Consider the following 17,722-nt stretch of genomic DNA (forward strand, 5'->3'; position numbering starts at 1 on the left):
CTAAAACATTAATGATGATTATTACTAAATCATAAGACACAGTACAAAACAGAAAGACTTATTCATGTCTGTTCTTCTCTATATCATACAAAATGTATTATGATTTTTAAAAATTTGCAGGACTACCAAAAAGTTAAAAGCTTTTTTATTCCTTCTCAGTTCATTTCAGTTCAGTTCAACTTCATTTATCGGTGCACACCCCAGTTCTTCCGCGACCGGGATCCGTGGTAGTGCGCGACAAAAAAGGGACGAAAGGCTTCCGAGGGTCCATGTTTGAGTTGACATTTCTCATTATTTCCTGCGAAATGACATTAAACGGTTACATGGCTGAAAAGCGTAGGAAATGGTGTGTTTTTGGTGCAAATTGCGTTTTGGTCCGTGGCTTACTTCCGGGATATTCCTACGCCTGAATGTGATTAGGCTCATGACCTAGATTGACCTCTGAAGCGCTGTTTAAGCCAAGTTGCAATGCCGCGTGGCGTGGATGATTAAAAAAACTGTAGTACTAGAATTTTCTTTATAATTGGCTAGATTACTCTTTAGGTTTTCTTCTTTCTGACAGTATCAGTCGTGTTTGCCAGAAAAATCTTCTTCATGTTTTTCTTTCAATGCCAAAATGCCCGATTTTTTGCATTATTTATTACATGAAAAAAATGTTTTGTCCCTCTAATTTTGGTCTTGTAGCTAAAGGAATATCCTTTTGGAAACCTGTCTTTCAGGAAACCTGCCCCCGATGTCTACAGGCTGTAAGACCGGTTGTTTATAATCGACTGGGACAAATTAACATGACACTAAATTTTCCTGCCAGGTCCTCTATGTTGTGAACGATGGACAACAGTACAGCGATTAGCACCACAATCTTTCTGTCAGTTCCACGCACTTTAAATGCATAGAGATCGTTCATGTCACCCTCATACATTTCTTTTTCGAACACGCATGCACACACATGCACCACACACATTCAAACACACAACATTAGAAAAGTTTAATATACAATTCCGTTTGTGTACAATAAAATTGGGGAAAAGACTACAAGTGATGACAGTAAAAAAAAACCTATAGTACCATAGAAAGACCCAAGCGAGTGGTACCTTCATGAAATCTAGCAAACGTTGTGATGTCACTTGACTATAGAGCTAAAAAAAAATTTAACCCAAAGTCTTCATTCTAAAATCAGGTAGTAATGCAGGAGTCAGTATTCAAAGAATCTGATGTATATTGCCAGGGGACATTTTCATAATTTATCATGACCCAAGACATTCAAGAAGAGAGTTATTCCATGTACTTATGTCATGCCCCGACACTATTTCAATCTGTACATCTAGGATTAATTAATATATGTGTCACAGTAGAGATCACGATCCAGTAGAATCGTCGATTCTCCTAGGAGAGATCGCGATCGGAGCTGGTCCTAGGGCCAACTCCAATCGGGGTCTCTCCCAGGAGAATCGGCGATTCTACTAGTATAGATTGTGATCGGGGTCTCTCCTAGGGTCAACTCCAATCCAAACTCAAATGATACTAAGATATGGGAAACAGACTGCGATCGGGATCTCTTCTACTAGTAACTACTAGTACAGATTGCGATCAGGATCTCTCCTAGGACCAACTTCGATCCAAACTCAAATGATGCTAAGATATAGGAAACAGCAATACTTTTTATGATTATGATTATGATTTTATTTTATGCAAACCTACTAACTCATTACCAACTACACTCAAGCCTACTTGTGTAACTTCTACAATGTGAAATTGTGTGAAATTGTGAGTAATATCTTGAAACTCTGCTTGATATTTTGACACCTGTTGATCACTTAACAATGGTTATTGTTCTTCTAAAGCTGTGAAATGATTCAGTACAAGTCTGACTAGTGTCAGTAGTGAAATGTACTCAATAGGTGTGAAATTGTGAGTAATATCTTGAAACTGTACTTAATCTTTTGACACCTGTTTGACGACTTTACATTTGTTATTGTTCTACCAAAGCTGTGACACATTGTTTGATCACCCGTTGGTGCCTTTCACATATTGATTTTTGCCACTACTTTATGAGAAATTACTTTATCAGAAAACATACTCACATGATATTTACCATGAAAGTGATGCTATATAATAGTGTACCTTGAGTAAAGTTGAAGAAGTGACCCTAGTGTGGTAGTCTTGAGTGAAGTAAACATTGTAGAAGTGACACCAGTAGGCTTGAGTGTAGTTGGTAATGAGTTAGCAGGTTTGCATCAATATAAATAAATATAATATAAAATATAATAATAATAATGCTAAATAAAATCATTGTTTATCAAAAAAAGTTTGCTGTTTCCTATATCTTAGTATCATTTGAGATTGGATCGGAGTTGGCCCTAAGAGAGACCCCGATCGCAATTTGTACTAGTAGAATCACCGATTCTCCTAGGAGAGACCCCGATCAGAGCTGGCCCTAGGACCAGCTCCGATTGCGATCTCTCCTAGGAGAATCAACAATTCTACTGGATCGTGATCTCTACTGTGACATATACATGAATGTAATGGGAATTTGTTTTCTATCCACCTTGTATTACAGGGCCATTTTAAGAGTTCTGTCCACACGTCACTTCAATGTTCTGTAGGGCTGTGGTGGCTCCACCTAGTTGAGAGGAGTATATCTGGCTGAAGAGCCGTTGGAAGTTGGACCTGATATTGTCAGAGTTGAATGAACATGAACCGGAGTAGTAGTAGACCTCTGACATCATGCGGGCGCGTCCGGGACGGTAGCTCCCTGTAATTAGTATAATAACATCAGTCTTATTTGATTGTATTGACGTTATAAAGCCATACTGATTGATCTTCATGAATGCCATAATTTGCTCAACCCAAGTTGAAAAAAAGGAGATGCCTTCATTATGACATCTATATGACCAGGAAGTTTTTTCAAATAATAGAACATACCAAAAAATGAGTTCTGTATATACAGTCAGCCTTTTGCTTCTCTTTAAATATCGATATAAATCCATTTCATGCCACTTCAAAATGCTTACAAAAAGGAGTACAGACCACAGCAAAACCTGGGCTTTATATAATACCGAGCCAACTTTACTAGAAAGCTACATAGAAAATACATTTCTACATTTCTTACATCTAAACGTGCTAGTTTTAGTTTTCTGCACCCTTTTGTTCACTGGAATTTGTACATTAGCACTCAACGGAATGAGTCATGCTCCAAAGTCAAGGCAACACCTAGTATATCTCGTCCTGTTTCAGGTCCTTTAAAGGCAAAATACTTGGATCAACAACCATACATTATAAGTAATCTAGTATATTTATTAACATTTTGTTAGGATTTTAGGTCCAGACAATGCTGTATAAACACATCAGGTATTCATCAATGTCTGCTGATGGCAGAAGGTCTAATAGTCTGAGTGTGTGACACAAACTCTGCTGTCCTGAGTGTTACTGGCCCCTCCCTAATCTCCAGGCAGATTTACCAGTGGCATAACATAGTATCGAAGCTGCATGGCCAAGGAGTCAGCTGGCGAAACACACTCCTAGGCCGGCTTCACTCCACTGGCAGCATTCGATTCTATCTCATGCTACCATAGGATCTGCTTGGAGATTAGCCCATCCCCTCTAGAGGCCAGCATTATTGGGTGGGCCATATATATATAGAAACGTGATTAAATCAGGCTAAAAGAGCTGTTCATTTTTAATGAGTTAAAGATTTTAAAACCATACTTGAGCAGTCTGGCAAGAGGCCCACCAGGGGATCAGAGTCAGCATACCAGGTCCCATTGGCCAGACACGTGTACGCATTGGCAGGCCGTGTGCTGAAATCGTAGCTGTCCTGACAGAAGACAGCACATATCTTGACCCTTGTTGTGTCATCGGTCAGTGCACAGGCAACAGCACCATGCAGGGGAGGATTGTAATCTTCGTTGCAGATAACTAGGTTGAAGGATTATAACACAACTCAGTATATACCACTGTCCTAAAGCCGGCTTTACAATTCATGGTGGTTTTTGTCTTTTCTTGAAAAGATTAGCGTTTAGAACACTGATCAGTGGACTGAAATCTTTATTGTATAGGTAAGTATTGTATGCTGTTAAACTCGCCTATTTGGCATCTCTCTCCCTTGAAGCCAGGTGGACACACACAAGAGAAGGCGTTATTGCCATCCACACATGTGCCGCCGTTTTCACAAGCTTCGGGAAGACAGTCGTCCACATCTAATATAAAAATCACAGAACGTCCATATATGACATATTTAAAATGATAAAGATTTAAAATACAAGAGTTAAAAATATACTTTTAAAAACAACTGTAATTGCTGTCCAGCCACAAACATTCATACACACACACACACAAATACGCAAATTGTGCCAAAAACTTAACTTTCAACTTAACAATTGCACTACTGACATTGAATTTGATGTAGATGGTGATGATCATTTTATGATGGTTTATGAAAAAAAGTATCACAGACAAGAACATACAAGAATTTATGTCAAATGTGTGTCAAAAATAATGTATAAAAAGTGTTAACACATAATGGAAACTTTGAATACCTACAATAAATATCATGCAAAATGTAGACATTAACATTAGATGGTGAGATGTAATATCAATTTGAAACTGGTAGGTCATATCATAGTCACTAATCACAATGCACCTGGAGGTTATCATAGAATGTCTTCTTTGTTTAGGTAACGTTAATGTTGTTGACTTACGTTCTTTTTTATGCCAGTCATAATTATTTATATTTCTCTCTAACCAAGTAACAAATTAGGCTAATGACTACTCATTCAGTTGCTAATAAAATGTACCTTCAGTGTTGTTATCGTTACATCTACAGTTCCCAGGTGGACCAGCAGGGCCGGGGGAACCAGGAACACCATCGCGGCCATCACGCCCGTCTGATCCGCTCTGCCCTGGAGGTCCAGGCGGACCAACAGCTCCTTCCTGGCCGTCTCTGCCTGGCTGCCCTGGCACCCCATCGCGGCCATCTCTCCCCGAAGGCCCCTGAATACAGCCTAGGTGGTACACGTATGTTGAATAGTATTTTACATCCATGAATTCGACATTATTGTGATCAAAGTTTAGGAACAGAACAAAAAGGCACCAACACCCCCAACCCTACACAATACCAAACAAATCGAACATTTTAATGAGTGGATCCGAACAAGTGCCTATCCAGTTTGTTTTCTTTTCATTACCCTTGGCAAGCAATAATGTTTTGGGTTGCGCTATAATTGTGGAGTGGATGTGTCCATAACTCAAGAAGCTGGGAATGGATATTAGATGGATACTCGGTAGGTGGGTGAATGACCCTGTCATCTTTTCGAAATTTTTCTAAACACGAAACATATACCCAGTAATACATATTTGAGATTTATTTTTAAAAATGGTCCCTGTTCATGCCAGCTTATCATCAGAACTACTTCTAAAACTTGTATTTCCTTTTTTTAAATTAAAGTTAGTAATTATGATAAAATTTGCGTACCTCCGAGTCCAAATGGAAGGGTCACAGAGTTGGCACCTCTCCTTGCCCTATGACCATGGTTGGTACGATCGGGTGCGGGAGGCGACTGGTATTTGATCTTCATCACAGTGCCATCTTCAGTAGGTGAAATGTCCTCGGGGCCAAACAAAACATCAGTCAACTGAAAAAATGCATTCATCAAAGTAAACTAAAGGTAAATAAAACCCGCCTCCAAAAATGGAGAATTTTAACCAATCTTTACCTCCTGACATCTTATTTTTTTTGAGATATTTATGATTATTTGCATCTGCCAGCATTAGTGTCTATTTGAATGCGCAAAAAAGTTCTTGCGCCTATGATTATAGGTGGCTGGCTAAACATATTGAAAATTATACAATAAATTATTGAATGAAAAACATGGCAATTTAACACCACATGATCATCAGTCTTCCAATGAAACAAAAATGATAATCGGAATGAAGGTTTTTTTGCGCATAATACATGTGATATCAGCTTTACAACCCTTGTTCCACTTCATTAGGTTTTGATACGTGATCTTGCATAAAGAATTGCTGTAAAAATGCCCAATGGCATGTAACCTGTAAACAAGGAGGTTAAACTCATAGGTACGGACTGAACATGATGCTTCTTACGAGATGAATTTGACTTGCACAGAATTTTACATTGAAAACTTTGATTACAAGATTTATATTTATACAGGTACATACCTCAGTGTTTATCATTCGACTGTTGATCACCGAAGACATGTCTTTAGTAAGGACTTCTAGTGAGGCAACCCGCTCTTGAAGAGAGACAATTTGCTTGCTACTTGCAGACAGAAGCTCCTTAAGTTGCCAGTTCTGCACCAGGACTACCACAAGCGCTGCCATGCTCAGGAGCACTGCCGCGGTGCAGGCGACCGGAACTCCCACCGAGTGGAAACGAGACGGACGATCCCTATGCAGCCTCCTACCAAAGGCTAGGTCACCTTTCATGAGCTTGTCAGAGCTCATATTTCTTACAACTTGTAGTTAGCTGAGCACTTGACTAGTGGTCTCTAGAAAAAAAAAAATGACACTACGGTCTGGTTGTATGCAAGCTCCATGATGGCTGAAGATGTCACAAGATTCAAATACTCTGTAACTGGATTTCATAGGAACATTATCAAACCATGCAGAATGACTTAACTAACTTAATTACATAAGGATATTTCAATCAGACAAGATCCTTTTGATAAACAAGACAAACTGTATGTAACAGATTTTCACGGGAAATCAACCTGAGTTTGGTATTAACTAAATGACTGCAACTTTCAAGTCAGCCCTGTCAAAAATTTTATCAAAGTGTATGGAGTATCTAGATTTCCAACTTGCAAGTATCTTTTTGACACAGTTGACTAATTTTCATCAGTTGTGTGTCTAGAAATATGTATTGACTTATAATGTGTCTACCAACCTGTATTTAGTAATGTATAGACTGCGGCTCTGTAGAACTGTACAATCATGTACCTGTCAACAATGTCTCACACTGTTTGTCACTACTTCATATTCAGGGTTAAGTTTTCTTCAAGCTAAGTTTTTTTAAAGTTAAGGTCACAAAATATATAGCTATAATTATGATTTCTTCCATGGTCGTGACAGAGAAGATAGATAATGTACAGTTTTTCTAGCCTGGAATCCAGCCAGGGCAGTGTAGCAACCTTCAGGAGCGGACTAAAGCAAACAAGGCTGGCCTCCAGGCTACAGTTTCTCAGGTTAATTGTACCCGGGAATTTCCCCTAGCTGTTTTCAACAGGTACATCTGAACAGTGGACTTAAAGGACTGCAACCTTTTCTGGTAAACTAAGTGCATTTCGGGTGAGCGACAGCCGGAATCAAATTCACGGCTTCTACATGTAGTTCAAGAAATAGGGCCGCTACTACGCACACTACACAGTAAAGGCTGATATTGAAAACTGAGTGTCACCTTGTTTTTTTACCTTCAGCATGAAGACTTGGACATTTAACAGTGGACACCACTCAGGTCGCAGGTGACAGCAACCTTCTCACTTCCCCAGGTTCACAAAGAAATGGCTGCCACACCTACATCATCATGGCTTCAGGCATTTGCTGTAAGGTGCGTGTCATGGGGAATTTACAGACTTTCCTTTACCAATTTATATACATGACAGAAATCCAAAATTGATGATTTAATACAATTTGTATTTGAGAGTATCTTTCAATGTGTATGTTGTGAAGAAGTGTTTTTGACACTAGGTTTCACTGTGATGATTCAGTTATTGAAAAACCATGCATTTAGCCTTGTTGTTCACCTACAGGGTCACTTGTTTAGGCAAGTGGTTGGACAGGTCCCACTACATAACTAATGCTGTACAGGTAGGCTATTAGTGCTACATGTTTAAACAATGTAATGGGGGCCCGATCTAGTAAATGCATCCCTTTAATCAGCTTCTGGAAAAATGTGTAATGGTTACAGTTACTTAAATAGTAAGATTGGTTTACTTGATTCAGTCGATGAAGACTAAAAATATCTGCATAGCAGAAGACCCTGAATTGCGCATTTTAGACATACTTCATACATGTGCAAAATCTAGCTTAAAGCAAACATACAGTTATGAGATTCTGAAGTCTTATCATACAACAGTTTTGGTAAAGGTAATTGTTATATTCATACACTTTATTTTTCAATATTAAGTTGATTTTGCTAATTCTGAGCAATTAGAATGTCAGATTTATAACAAAGCAAATCAACAACATGAGTTCCCAAACAGTGATTTATTTATTTATTCAAATTTCACCACAAACAAACAGAACACAAACAAAAAATGGTGGGAAAGGCAATTCAAACAGATGAAAACAACACTTAATTCAAGTTGCCTCCAGACCTGTACAAAATAATAGTACGGGAGTAAACTTGATGGGGGGACTTAAAAAAATTAAAGTTGAAGACAACCCTGACAAATGCACCAGGTAATTTTACAACGTATCTGTTTTCCAAATTTCTGTGCAATTCACTGTTGCAGTATTAAATGTTCTTTTATTTAGATCATTTCCTCATTTTTGCACTGCTGCATGCACGATTTTGCATCAAAATGTTCTCTCAAACTGAGAGTCCCTGTCCACCTCTGATTTGCAAGTACACAAATTGATTTGTTGAGGCCTAATAATATATATTACCAACATGTCACTCTTCTATAGGGTCTCCTTCTTCCTTGATGACCAACACTTGTTCAAACCCTCCCACTGCTCCTTCAAGAATGTCTTCCACAGGTGTGTCTGACTTCTGTGGCTCTTCCTCTTCTACTTCTTGCTCAATACTTGGTTCTTCTCGTTTGTTCTTTTCTCTCTCGCAAGTGTCACTTTCTTGCCTTGCTGTCAGGTTGTCAATGATTTCTTGGTTCCCTCCATGTTCAGCCATATCCAGAGGGGTCAGACCAGTGTTTGGAGTTTCTGCACGGATGTCTGCTCCTGCTTCTACCAGCAGTTTGACAACATTGACCAGGCCATGCTCAGCTGCCAGGTGCAGAGGGGTGAAATGGTCCTTTTCAGCCGCCAAGTTGGCACCTTTTCTGATCAAGATCGTTACAACAGCTGCGCAATTGTCAAAGTCTGCACCGACTGCACGCCACATGTGTGGTTGTGGAGCCATGGCAAGGATGGCCGCATGTAAGGGGGTGGTGCCATCATTTGATGCAAGATTCACAAGAGTTGAGCTATCGACTTCTGTATCATCAGTTAGAATCCTGCACATCTCAGCATCTAGGGCTTTGGCAGACTCATGAAGGGGAGTCCTTCCCTCTCTGTTAGGAACATCGACTCTTGCATGATGCCGAAGTAACATTCTAGCTACAACTACGTCCTTCTCCATGACAGCAATATGAAGGGGAGTTTGACCCATGTTATCCTGCAAGTCCACTCTTGCTCCTGCTTCTAGCAATAAGCTTGCAATTTGCTCACATTGTGGTGATGAGTCCATTCTGGAACTGTTGATTTTTTTATACCCAAACAAGCTGAAGCCATCAGCAGGCTTGACAGTAAGGTGTAGGGCAGTTAAACCTGCGTCATTTCTTCCGTTCACGTCTGCACCACAGCGGTGAAGCAATTTTTCCACAAGTCCCACATTCCTCTGGATAACAGCAAGTATCAAAGGGGTAACATTGTACTTTCTTTCATAACCCTCAACTAAATGTACTGATCTACAAACTACCTCACTACTCTTATTGACATTTGCCCCAGCTTTGACCAGAGCACTGACAACTATGGGTGAACTGAAAAGACAGGCTTGAAGCAGATAATTTCCAACTTGATGTCTGTGAAAACCATCACGATAATGAATTGATACTACAAATGGCTCATTCAGGTCAATGTTTCTTCCAGAAGACAATATTTTTTGTACTTCCTGCAAGTTGTTTCTAGATACAGCTTCCCAAAGATTTTTATCCATGGCCATTTTTAAGGAAGAAAATTGGTACCCTTGTCCACTTTAAGACTCATACATGTACATGAGTATCTCCCCTGCTGTATTAGTTTAAGGGCCACTGCTGTAAATACTATGCCCACTCACAGTGACTGATGATCGTGTTCGTAACTGTTACTAGCCAATGCCTTAGCTGTCTTGATTGGCCCCGACTTCTTCCTTGATCTGCAATCCTGCTATTTCTTGATCTGTGTCAGTGATGATCTTTAAAGTTTAAGACGTGACTGACCAATTTTGATGTCCCAAAGTCTTCCCTGGCAGTTTCTTGACAATCGATGTTGTGTTGCAGAACCCTTCTTGCTTCTTGAACTCTGTCAGTAATAGTCTCTTCTTGGTTTATCCCAGTGCTATCATAAAATGACCCTAGTTGCAGCGGGAAATGGCCGAGCCTTTACAAAGATTTTGGAAGGAATTTGGGTTACCTTTGTTAAGGTATGACGTCACATTGCACTTGCTATTTGTTCAAGGTGGGCATCTGAAGGGGATCTTTTAGCCTTGTGGTTATGTCTTCAATCTGTCTGGAAATATCAGAATAAATCTTAAATGAGAGGTACAGTTTGTAAGGAAAAAAATATATGCTCACAAGTAACCATCTAACTTGCAAGTTAAGATGAAAGAAGTTTGATAAAAACTTCTCTTCAAAGATTTATAATATGTTGGTGAACCGCCATTCACACCCTTGTTTTTCTTGAGCCCAAGTTTTATGTTACAACCAAATCAAAAGCTCTATGTCTGTGGACAAAATGGCTGCCTAGAGAATATGAATGGCCATGAAATTTGATCACAGCATCCTTCAACAGGTACCACTATTGGTGGTAAATGGTGTGTACCAAAACAGAGGTATACACTAAAGGTACACATGTATGTGTACAATTTTTTTAATGATACAACATGAATGCAGTTAGGAAAAGATGAAAAGATTCATAAAAAGATTTAATTCAAAACATTGAAAAAACATCTCCTTAGCATTCACAGTAAAATCAAAAAGTTAAACTGTTTTACTATGCTTGTATTTGCATACAATATTTTGATCTTAAATCCTTGATGTTGAAATCCAGAAAAGAAAAGCTATGATCTTGGTCACTCTAAAGAAGCAACATGCAAAATTTCACCCTTCCCTGAAATTGGACTCACAGGTTAACAAATCATCAGATTTCTATGTAAATACATTCAAGTATTACCAAAATAACACCAAACACTTGACATTTTAGTCCCTCTGTTTTCTAGTTCATCACCCTTAGCCTTACCCTCTGCCTGCTCTAAGTAGTTCACTACAGCTGCATTACTGGCATGTTTAGCTGCTTTCCACCAAGGCTCAGCAGCAAATGACAAATCATCAGATTTCTACATGGTGCATTTAAATGTAGACAACACTAGACACAGTAATAGCTATAAGTTTGTTGTCAGCAAAAGTTCATACAAATTCTTAGCACATCACTCAGTTCTTGTTCCTTGTCTTCCCCTCTTCCTTCTGTAGTAAGTAGTTCACCACAGCTGCATTAATGGCATGTTTAGCCAAGCTGAGAGGAGTCAGTCCAGTCACAGGGGTTTGTACATTTATGTCAGCTCCTGCCTTCACTATAGTGTTTGTACCTCCTCTCTGCAGCCATTATCATGTCTCAGATTATTTTACATGACTTTTCCCCACCACCATTTGAAAACGGAAATGGCAATACTTTGTATTACATATTATAATAGTTTTTGCACCTGTTCTAAGTTCTTACAAGTACTTCATGTACCAAAGTCTTGATAGAAATATACACTGTCAGGTTGACTTCTTGACGCACATATTGTTAACAAATGTCACTCCTCCACAGGTTTTCCTTCCTCACTGATGAACACTTGTCCAAACCCTCCCACTGCTCCTTCTTCAAGAGATTCAATCCCTTCCGCAGGTGTGTCTGACTTCTGTGACTCTTCTTCTTCTTTTACAGATGTGTCTGACTTTTGTGGCTCTACTTTGTCTTCTTGCTCAACACTTGGTTCTTCTCGTTTGTTCTTTTCTCCTCTACAAGTGTCACTCTCTATCGCTGTTTTCAGATAGTCGACAATATCATGCTTCCTTCCATGTTCAGCCATATCCAGAGGGGTCAGACCCGTGTTTGGAGTTTCTGCATGGATGTCTGCTCCTGCTTCTACCAGGAGTTTTATGACGTTGATCAGGCCATGCTGAGCTGCCAGGTGTAGAGGAGTGAAATGGTTGTTTTTGGCCTTCAAGTCAGCACCACTTTCGATGAGCAATTTTACTACTGTAACAGCTACTGCCTCTTCACGACATTGCACAGGTGTGCATGGAGCTATCACCTGCCCTGAACCGGGAATATTAGGTGTCACGCTTTCATGATCACATCTGCGACGTTTATTGTCAATATCAATCAGTTTCTCTATCATAGCATGCAGCAGAGGGGTGCCATCATCATTTTCTGCACAATTCAGAGCACTTGAGTTGGACTTCTGTATCAGCAGCTTGCACATGTCATACTCAGTGAGACGTTTACGGCTAGAACTGTAAAGGGGCGTTAAGCCCTCGTGGTTTGGTATGTCGGTTCTTGCCCCATACTGAATTAGTATCTTGGCTGCCGCGACATCGTTTTCCATGACAGCAATATGAAGGGGAGTTCGACCCTTTTTGTCCTGCAAGTCCACTGTTGCCCCTGCTCTTAGCAGTAAGCTGGCAATTTCCTCGCCTTGTGATGATGATTCTGTTCTGGAACCGTTGATTTTTTCATACCCAAACAATCTGAAGCCACGGGCAGGCTTGACTGTAAGGTGTAGGGCAGAAAAACCTGCATCGTTCCTTCCATTTACGTCAGCACCACAGCGGTGAAGCAATTTTTTCACAAGTTCTACATTCCTCTGGATGACAGCAAGTATCAAAGGTGTGGCGTTGTACTTTTTCTCATAAACATCAATTCCAGCAGCTTTAGAGTTCAAATTTGATTTGCACATCACCACGCCACTCTTGTTGACATTTGCGCCAGCTTTGACCAAAGCACTGACAACGACAGGGGAACTGAAAAGACAGGCTTGCAGCAGATAATTTCCAGTTTTGTCCATTGGATATTGTGTTCGGAAGACACTATGCTGATTCACGGAACTCTCCTGAACGTGTAAGCCAAATGGTTTATTCAGGTCAATGTTGCTTCCGGAAGACAGTATTTTCTGTACTTCCTGCAGGTTGTTTCTGGATACAGCTTCCCAAAGATCTTTATACGTGGCCATTTTTAGGAAGCAAATTGTTACCCGAGTTTACTGTACTGATCTATTTAGACACCATGTACATGTATGACATGTAGGGTATCTCCACTGCTAGAAGTCAGAAAAATGCCTTAGCTGTCTTGTTTAGCTCCAACGTCTTTCTCGATCTGCAATCCTGCAATTTCTTGGTCTTGAAGACGTGACAGACCACATTTGATGTTGCAAGGTCTTCCCTGACAGTTTCTCTTACAGAATCCCTCTTGCTTCTTGTCTTGTCTTGACTCTCTTGTCTCTTATTGGTTTGTCTCATGCAGTGCTCATGATCATAAAATGACCCTTAGTTGCAGTGGGAAATGGCAGTTGGAGTCTTTACAAAGACTTTGGAAGGAATGATTTTGTTACCTTTGTTGTTAAGGTCTGATATCACATTGCAGGGGGCATTTCTGCAAGGAGGTTGTTCAGGAGATTTCTTATTTTAGTTTTAATTCTTCAATCTGTCAGGAAATATTCAAATCAAACATCAGCGAGATGTATAGTTTGTAATGAAAAAATGTGATGCTTATATAGAGGTAATGTATAATTTTTAAGTCAAGAAAAGTAATAATTAGTTATCTTCAATACATTTACAAAGCCCCATTTGCAGCCTTGTTTTTTTTTCAGCCCAAGTTTCATGTCACAATAAAAACAAAGGGCCCGCTATAGAATATGAATGGCCATGAAATTAGATCACAGCTCCCCTCAACATAATACTATTATTATGTAAGTGCCACCAATGTGGCTAGGAGACTGTATAATACAATATTAGGGCTCGAAATACGACCTGCATATGCAGGTTAGTGCAGGCAAAATTGGAGCTGTGCAGGTATTTCTGACGTCTACCTGCACCTAACCTGCACTGGTTCATGTACTGGGTTTTATACATAAATGTCATATGATGTAGGTGTATGTGGATTGTTAGTAGCTGTATTCGAATGTTACCATAGTCTAAAGTATAAAAAAATAGCAATAGTTCCTAAACAATTTCAGTATGATCCATACGTCCTAAATTCAGAGTGGTGCAGGTAAAATTTGTCTGGTGCAGGTAATTTCCAATGTTAACTGCACCAGTGCGGGTATGCAGAAAAAAGTATTTCGAGCCCTGAATATGAAATTGGAGTTTGTTTAAAAAACATTTGCACAACCTGTAATGTTTCACACCTACCTATGTGAGAGACATTGTACTGGTTGTGTAGAACAAGTACTCCAATATAACAAACTGATGAAATTATTTTTGGAACAACAAAAATTGGTTACAGTTAAGAAGAGATGAAAACAGTCATGATCGTTTTTGCTGGGATTTTATTCAAAACAAAGCACAACAACTGGCATCTAATTTTTGTCAAATCAAAAAGTAAACTGCAGCAATTTACTAGATTAATTGTCAGAATAATGTTTATAATTGATATAAATTGAAATTCCAGGAAAAAAAACAAACATCCTAGGTCATCTTCAATCAACATGCACAATTTTCTGCAAAAAATAAAACACACAGGTTTGCAAATCAGATTTCTACATTCAATTTGATACATTCAAATGTCACTATTAGATGTGGTAAATTAGTTTGTTGTTTAAACAGGATAATGCATGTTAGTGCACTTACATTACATCTTAGAGTTACTGTTCAACTTTGGTCCAGCATGATCGAACGGAGTTCGCCAGCCGGCAAACCCGTGTCCTCCAGCAGTAGCTTCCTGATAATAATGTTTATTATTGACATAACTTTAAATTCCAGGAATAAAAAAAAAACATAGTGAGGTCATCCATATTCAATCAACATGAACAATTTTCCCCAATAAATAAAACACACAGGTTTACAAATCAGAGTTCTAATTTGATACATTCAAATGTTAATGTAGTAAATTAGTTTGTTGTACAGGATAATGCATGTTACTCACTCAGCATTTTCATTACATCTTAGAGTTACTGTTCAACTTTGGTCCAGCAAGTTAGCTCTTATCAGTTTAATCTTAACTTCATCACCTGTAGCCTTCCCCTCTGCACACTGTAGTAAGTAATTGACCACAACTACATTACAGGCATGTTTAGCCAAGCTGAGAGGAGTCAGTCCTGTAACAGGGGTTTGTACATTAACGTCAGCTCCTGCCTTCAACTGAGTGTCTGTACCTCTACTCTAGACTTCCTCTCTCCACAGCTACATAAAGGGTGGTGAAACCAAATGCTTGATCGTTCGCATTCAAGTCAACACTGTTCTCTACCAAGACTGCAAAATTTAATGCCAAATCATTAGATTTTTACATGTTACATCAAAATGTAGAGAACACTAGTTTACTAGTCAATAAGATTGTAGTTAGCAAAGTTGATAAAAATTCTTATCACATCAATTTTTGACTTCATCACCCTTTATATCCTTCCCTTCAGCCCGCTGTAGTAAGTAGTTGACCACAGCTACATTACTGGCATGTTTAGCCAGGCTGAGAGGAGTCAGTCCTGTAACAGGAGTTTGTACATTTATGTCTGCTCCTGCCTTCACTAGAGTCTGTACCTCCTCAAGACTTCCCTTCTCTACAGCCACATGAAGGGCGGTGAAACCCTGTTTATCGCTTAAGATCAAGTCTACACTGTTCTCTACCAAAGCTGCAAATGACACAACATCAGATTTCTACATGGTACATTTAAATGTAGAGAACACTAGACAAGTAAGTACAAGATAAGTTTGTCATTAGCAAAAGTTTATAAAAATTCTTATCACATCAGTTTTTTACTTCATCACCCTTTATATCCTTCCCCTCTGCACACTGTAGTAAGAAGTTCACTACAGCTACATTGCTGGCATGTTTAGCCAAGCTGAGAGGAGTCAGTCCTGTCACAGGGGTTTGTACATTGATGTCAGCTCCTGCCTTCACTAGGGTTTGTACCTCCTCTAGACTTCCTTTCTCGGCAGCCACATGTAGGGCAGTGAAACCCTGTTTATCGCTTAAGTTCAAGTCAACGCCGTTCTCCACCAGGGCTGTGAACACTGCATCAGTCGCGTTACGATCTTTCGTTGCCATTGGGGTCTTCCTGGTTGCGTGACTGGGGTTCTGCGTGGTCCCCGTGAAGACATAGTGAAGGGCACTCTCTCCCGCCTCATTGGTTGAGTTGACGTCAGCGCCGAGTTGTAGTAAGCATCTCACAAGGTCTTCGCTCCTCATGACGACAGCGAGAATGAGCGGGGTAGCGTTTCCGACGGCCGCATCCTTAACCCACGTGCTGCCGTATTGCACCTTCTTCAGGACATTTCCGCTCGCGTTGACGTTAGCGCCCGCTCGGATCAGAGCGCAGGCTATCTCGGAGGACCTACACACCTTACACGCCTGTAAGAGATAGGTTGTACTGCACGTATCACGGCCCTGGTTTTTATCAATGGTGATCACAGTGTACGGTTTGTTCAGGTTAAGGTTCTGTGCGGCACACAGAATGGTGTGAACCTTTTTGAGGTCGTCGCTGCAGATGGCGTCCCAGAGTTGCTGTTCTTGGCTGCGCGTGTCGCTCTTCTGTGAACTTGATGCCAATCCTCTCGTAAAAGATGGCTGTGTGAAAGATCTTGTCTTAGCTGTTGTTGGCTCCTGTCTTCTTGCTTGTCCGCTTGACATCATGATCAAATCTCTGAAAATCACCAAGTAACTACTCTGCACTCTAAGTTGCTGTGTTTTGGGCGACCTTTTTCGTTGGGGGATTAACTGCTATGGAAAGCCAAACATCCATCTGTCCACTTAGCAAATTGACTAGCATACAAGTAGAGGTTTGCTTCATGAAGGTGTTAAAGGGGAAAACTGTATACTATTCTGTAAAATAGTTATTGATATACAGTGTCATAATGTACTGAAATAGTTGAACTGTAATTTCCAACACCAAAATTGGACTCACCCAAATTTTTGACTGCACAGCATCAGTCTTTGTCAAGGAATGAACAATCCACTGCTGTCGTGAGTCCAATTTTGGTATTGGAAATTACAGTTCAACTATTTCAAGAATGACTTCTACCAACACAGATGAACCTTCAAGTTAAGTATCATAATATGTTTATAAGCACATGTCTCTCCAGAAGAAAAGACCATGCAATGATAGCTTGACTGAATATTATTTACTAGTAATTAATTTTCTTTGAAATCAGAACAGGACAAAATCTAAAATGCAGTCATGTCTGATGCATCAGTGACCTGCCAAACCCCTTCACACCCTCCTGATGACACCGCTTTTAAATGCATCATTTACACACAAAATAAAGGAGAGCAAGTCTTAGAATGTCCTCCAGGCATGAACAAGTCAACATCCCCACCTGACGCCCATGCTTCTGAGAGGCAGCTAGCATGACCGGCTTAGTTGCACTGTAACAACACAGTCACAAAGGAAGAAACAACACTGAAACATTTAAAAGGGAGGAAAGTTTGAACAGAGCAATTGTATCCCACTGCTTCATCATGTAACACTGACCTGAACATGAGTAAGACTTGACAGCTTTTTTCTCTGCTTTCAATCAACGTGTGAGAGGTCATATTGTGGTTGACATGTGGTGGTAAAAGGTAAAAGACCAATCCCATAATGTGAATATCATTCAAT

General features: G+C 39.8%; 3 protein-coding genes across 3 annotated transcripts; all 3 read right to left on the reverse strand.

Annotated features, from left to right (window-relative positions):
- Window positions 1-8,437: 8,437 nt before the first annotated feature.
- On the reverse strand, window positions 8,438-10,093 carry LOC118406152 (ankyrin-3-like). The gene has a single exon (XM_035806035.1). The coding sequence runs from the start codon at window positions 9,896-9,898 to the stop codon at window positions 8,633-8,635; it is 1,266 nt and encodes a 421-aa protein (XP_035661928.1). The 5' UTR covers window positions 9,899-10,093; the 3' UTR covers window positions 8,438-8,632.
- Window positions 10,094-11,705: 1,612 nt separating this feature from the next.
- LOC118405465 (ankyrin-2-like) lies at window positions 11,706-13,226 on the reverse strand. The gene has a single exon (XM_035804968.1). The coding sequence runs from the start codon at window positions 13,145-13,147 to the stop codon at window positions 11,729-11,731; it is 1,419 nt and encodes a 472-aa protein (XP_035660861.1). The 5' UTR covers window positions 13,148-13,226; the 3' UTR covers window positions 11,706-11,728.
- Window positions 13,227-15,500: 2,274 nt separating this feature from the next.
- LOC118405466 (serine/threonine-protein phosphatase 6 regulatory ankyrin repeat subunit B-like) lies at window positions 15,501-16,755 on the reverse strand. The gene is made up of 2 exons (XM_035804969.1): window positions 15,894-16,755; window positions 15,501-15,757 (listed from the first exon to the last, which is right to left on the reverse strand). The coding sequence occupies exons 1-2, from the start codon at window positions 16,753-16,755 to the stop codon at window positions 15,501-15,503; spliced, it is 1,119 nt and encodes a 372-aa protein (XP_035660862.1).
- Between the last annotated feature and the right edge of the window lie 967 nt (window positions 16,756-17,722).

The sequence above is a fragment of the Branchiostoma floridae genome, chromosome 18, assembly GCF_000003815.2.
Source record: "Branchiostoma floridae strain S238N-H82 chromosome 18, Bfl_VNyyK, whole genome shotgun sequence".
NCBI lineage: Eukaryota > Metazoa > Chordata > Leptocardii > Amphioxiformes > Branchiostomatidae > Branchiostoma > Branchiostoma floridae.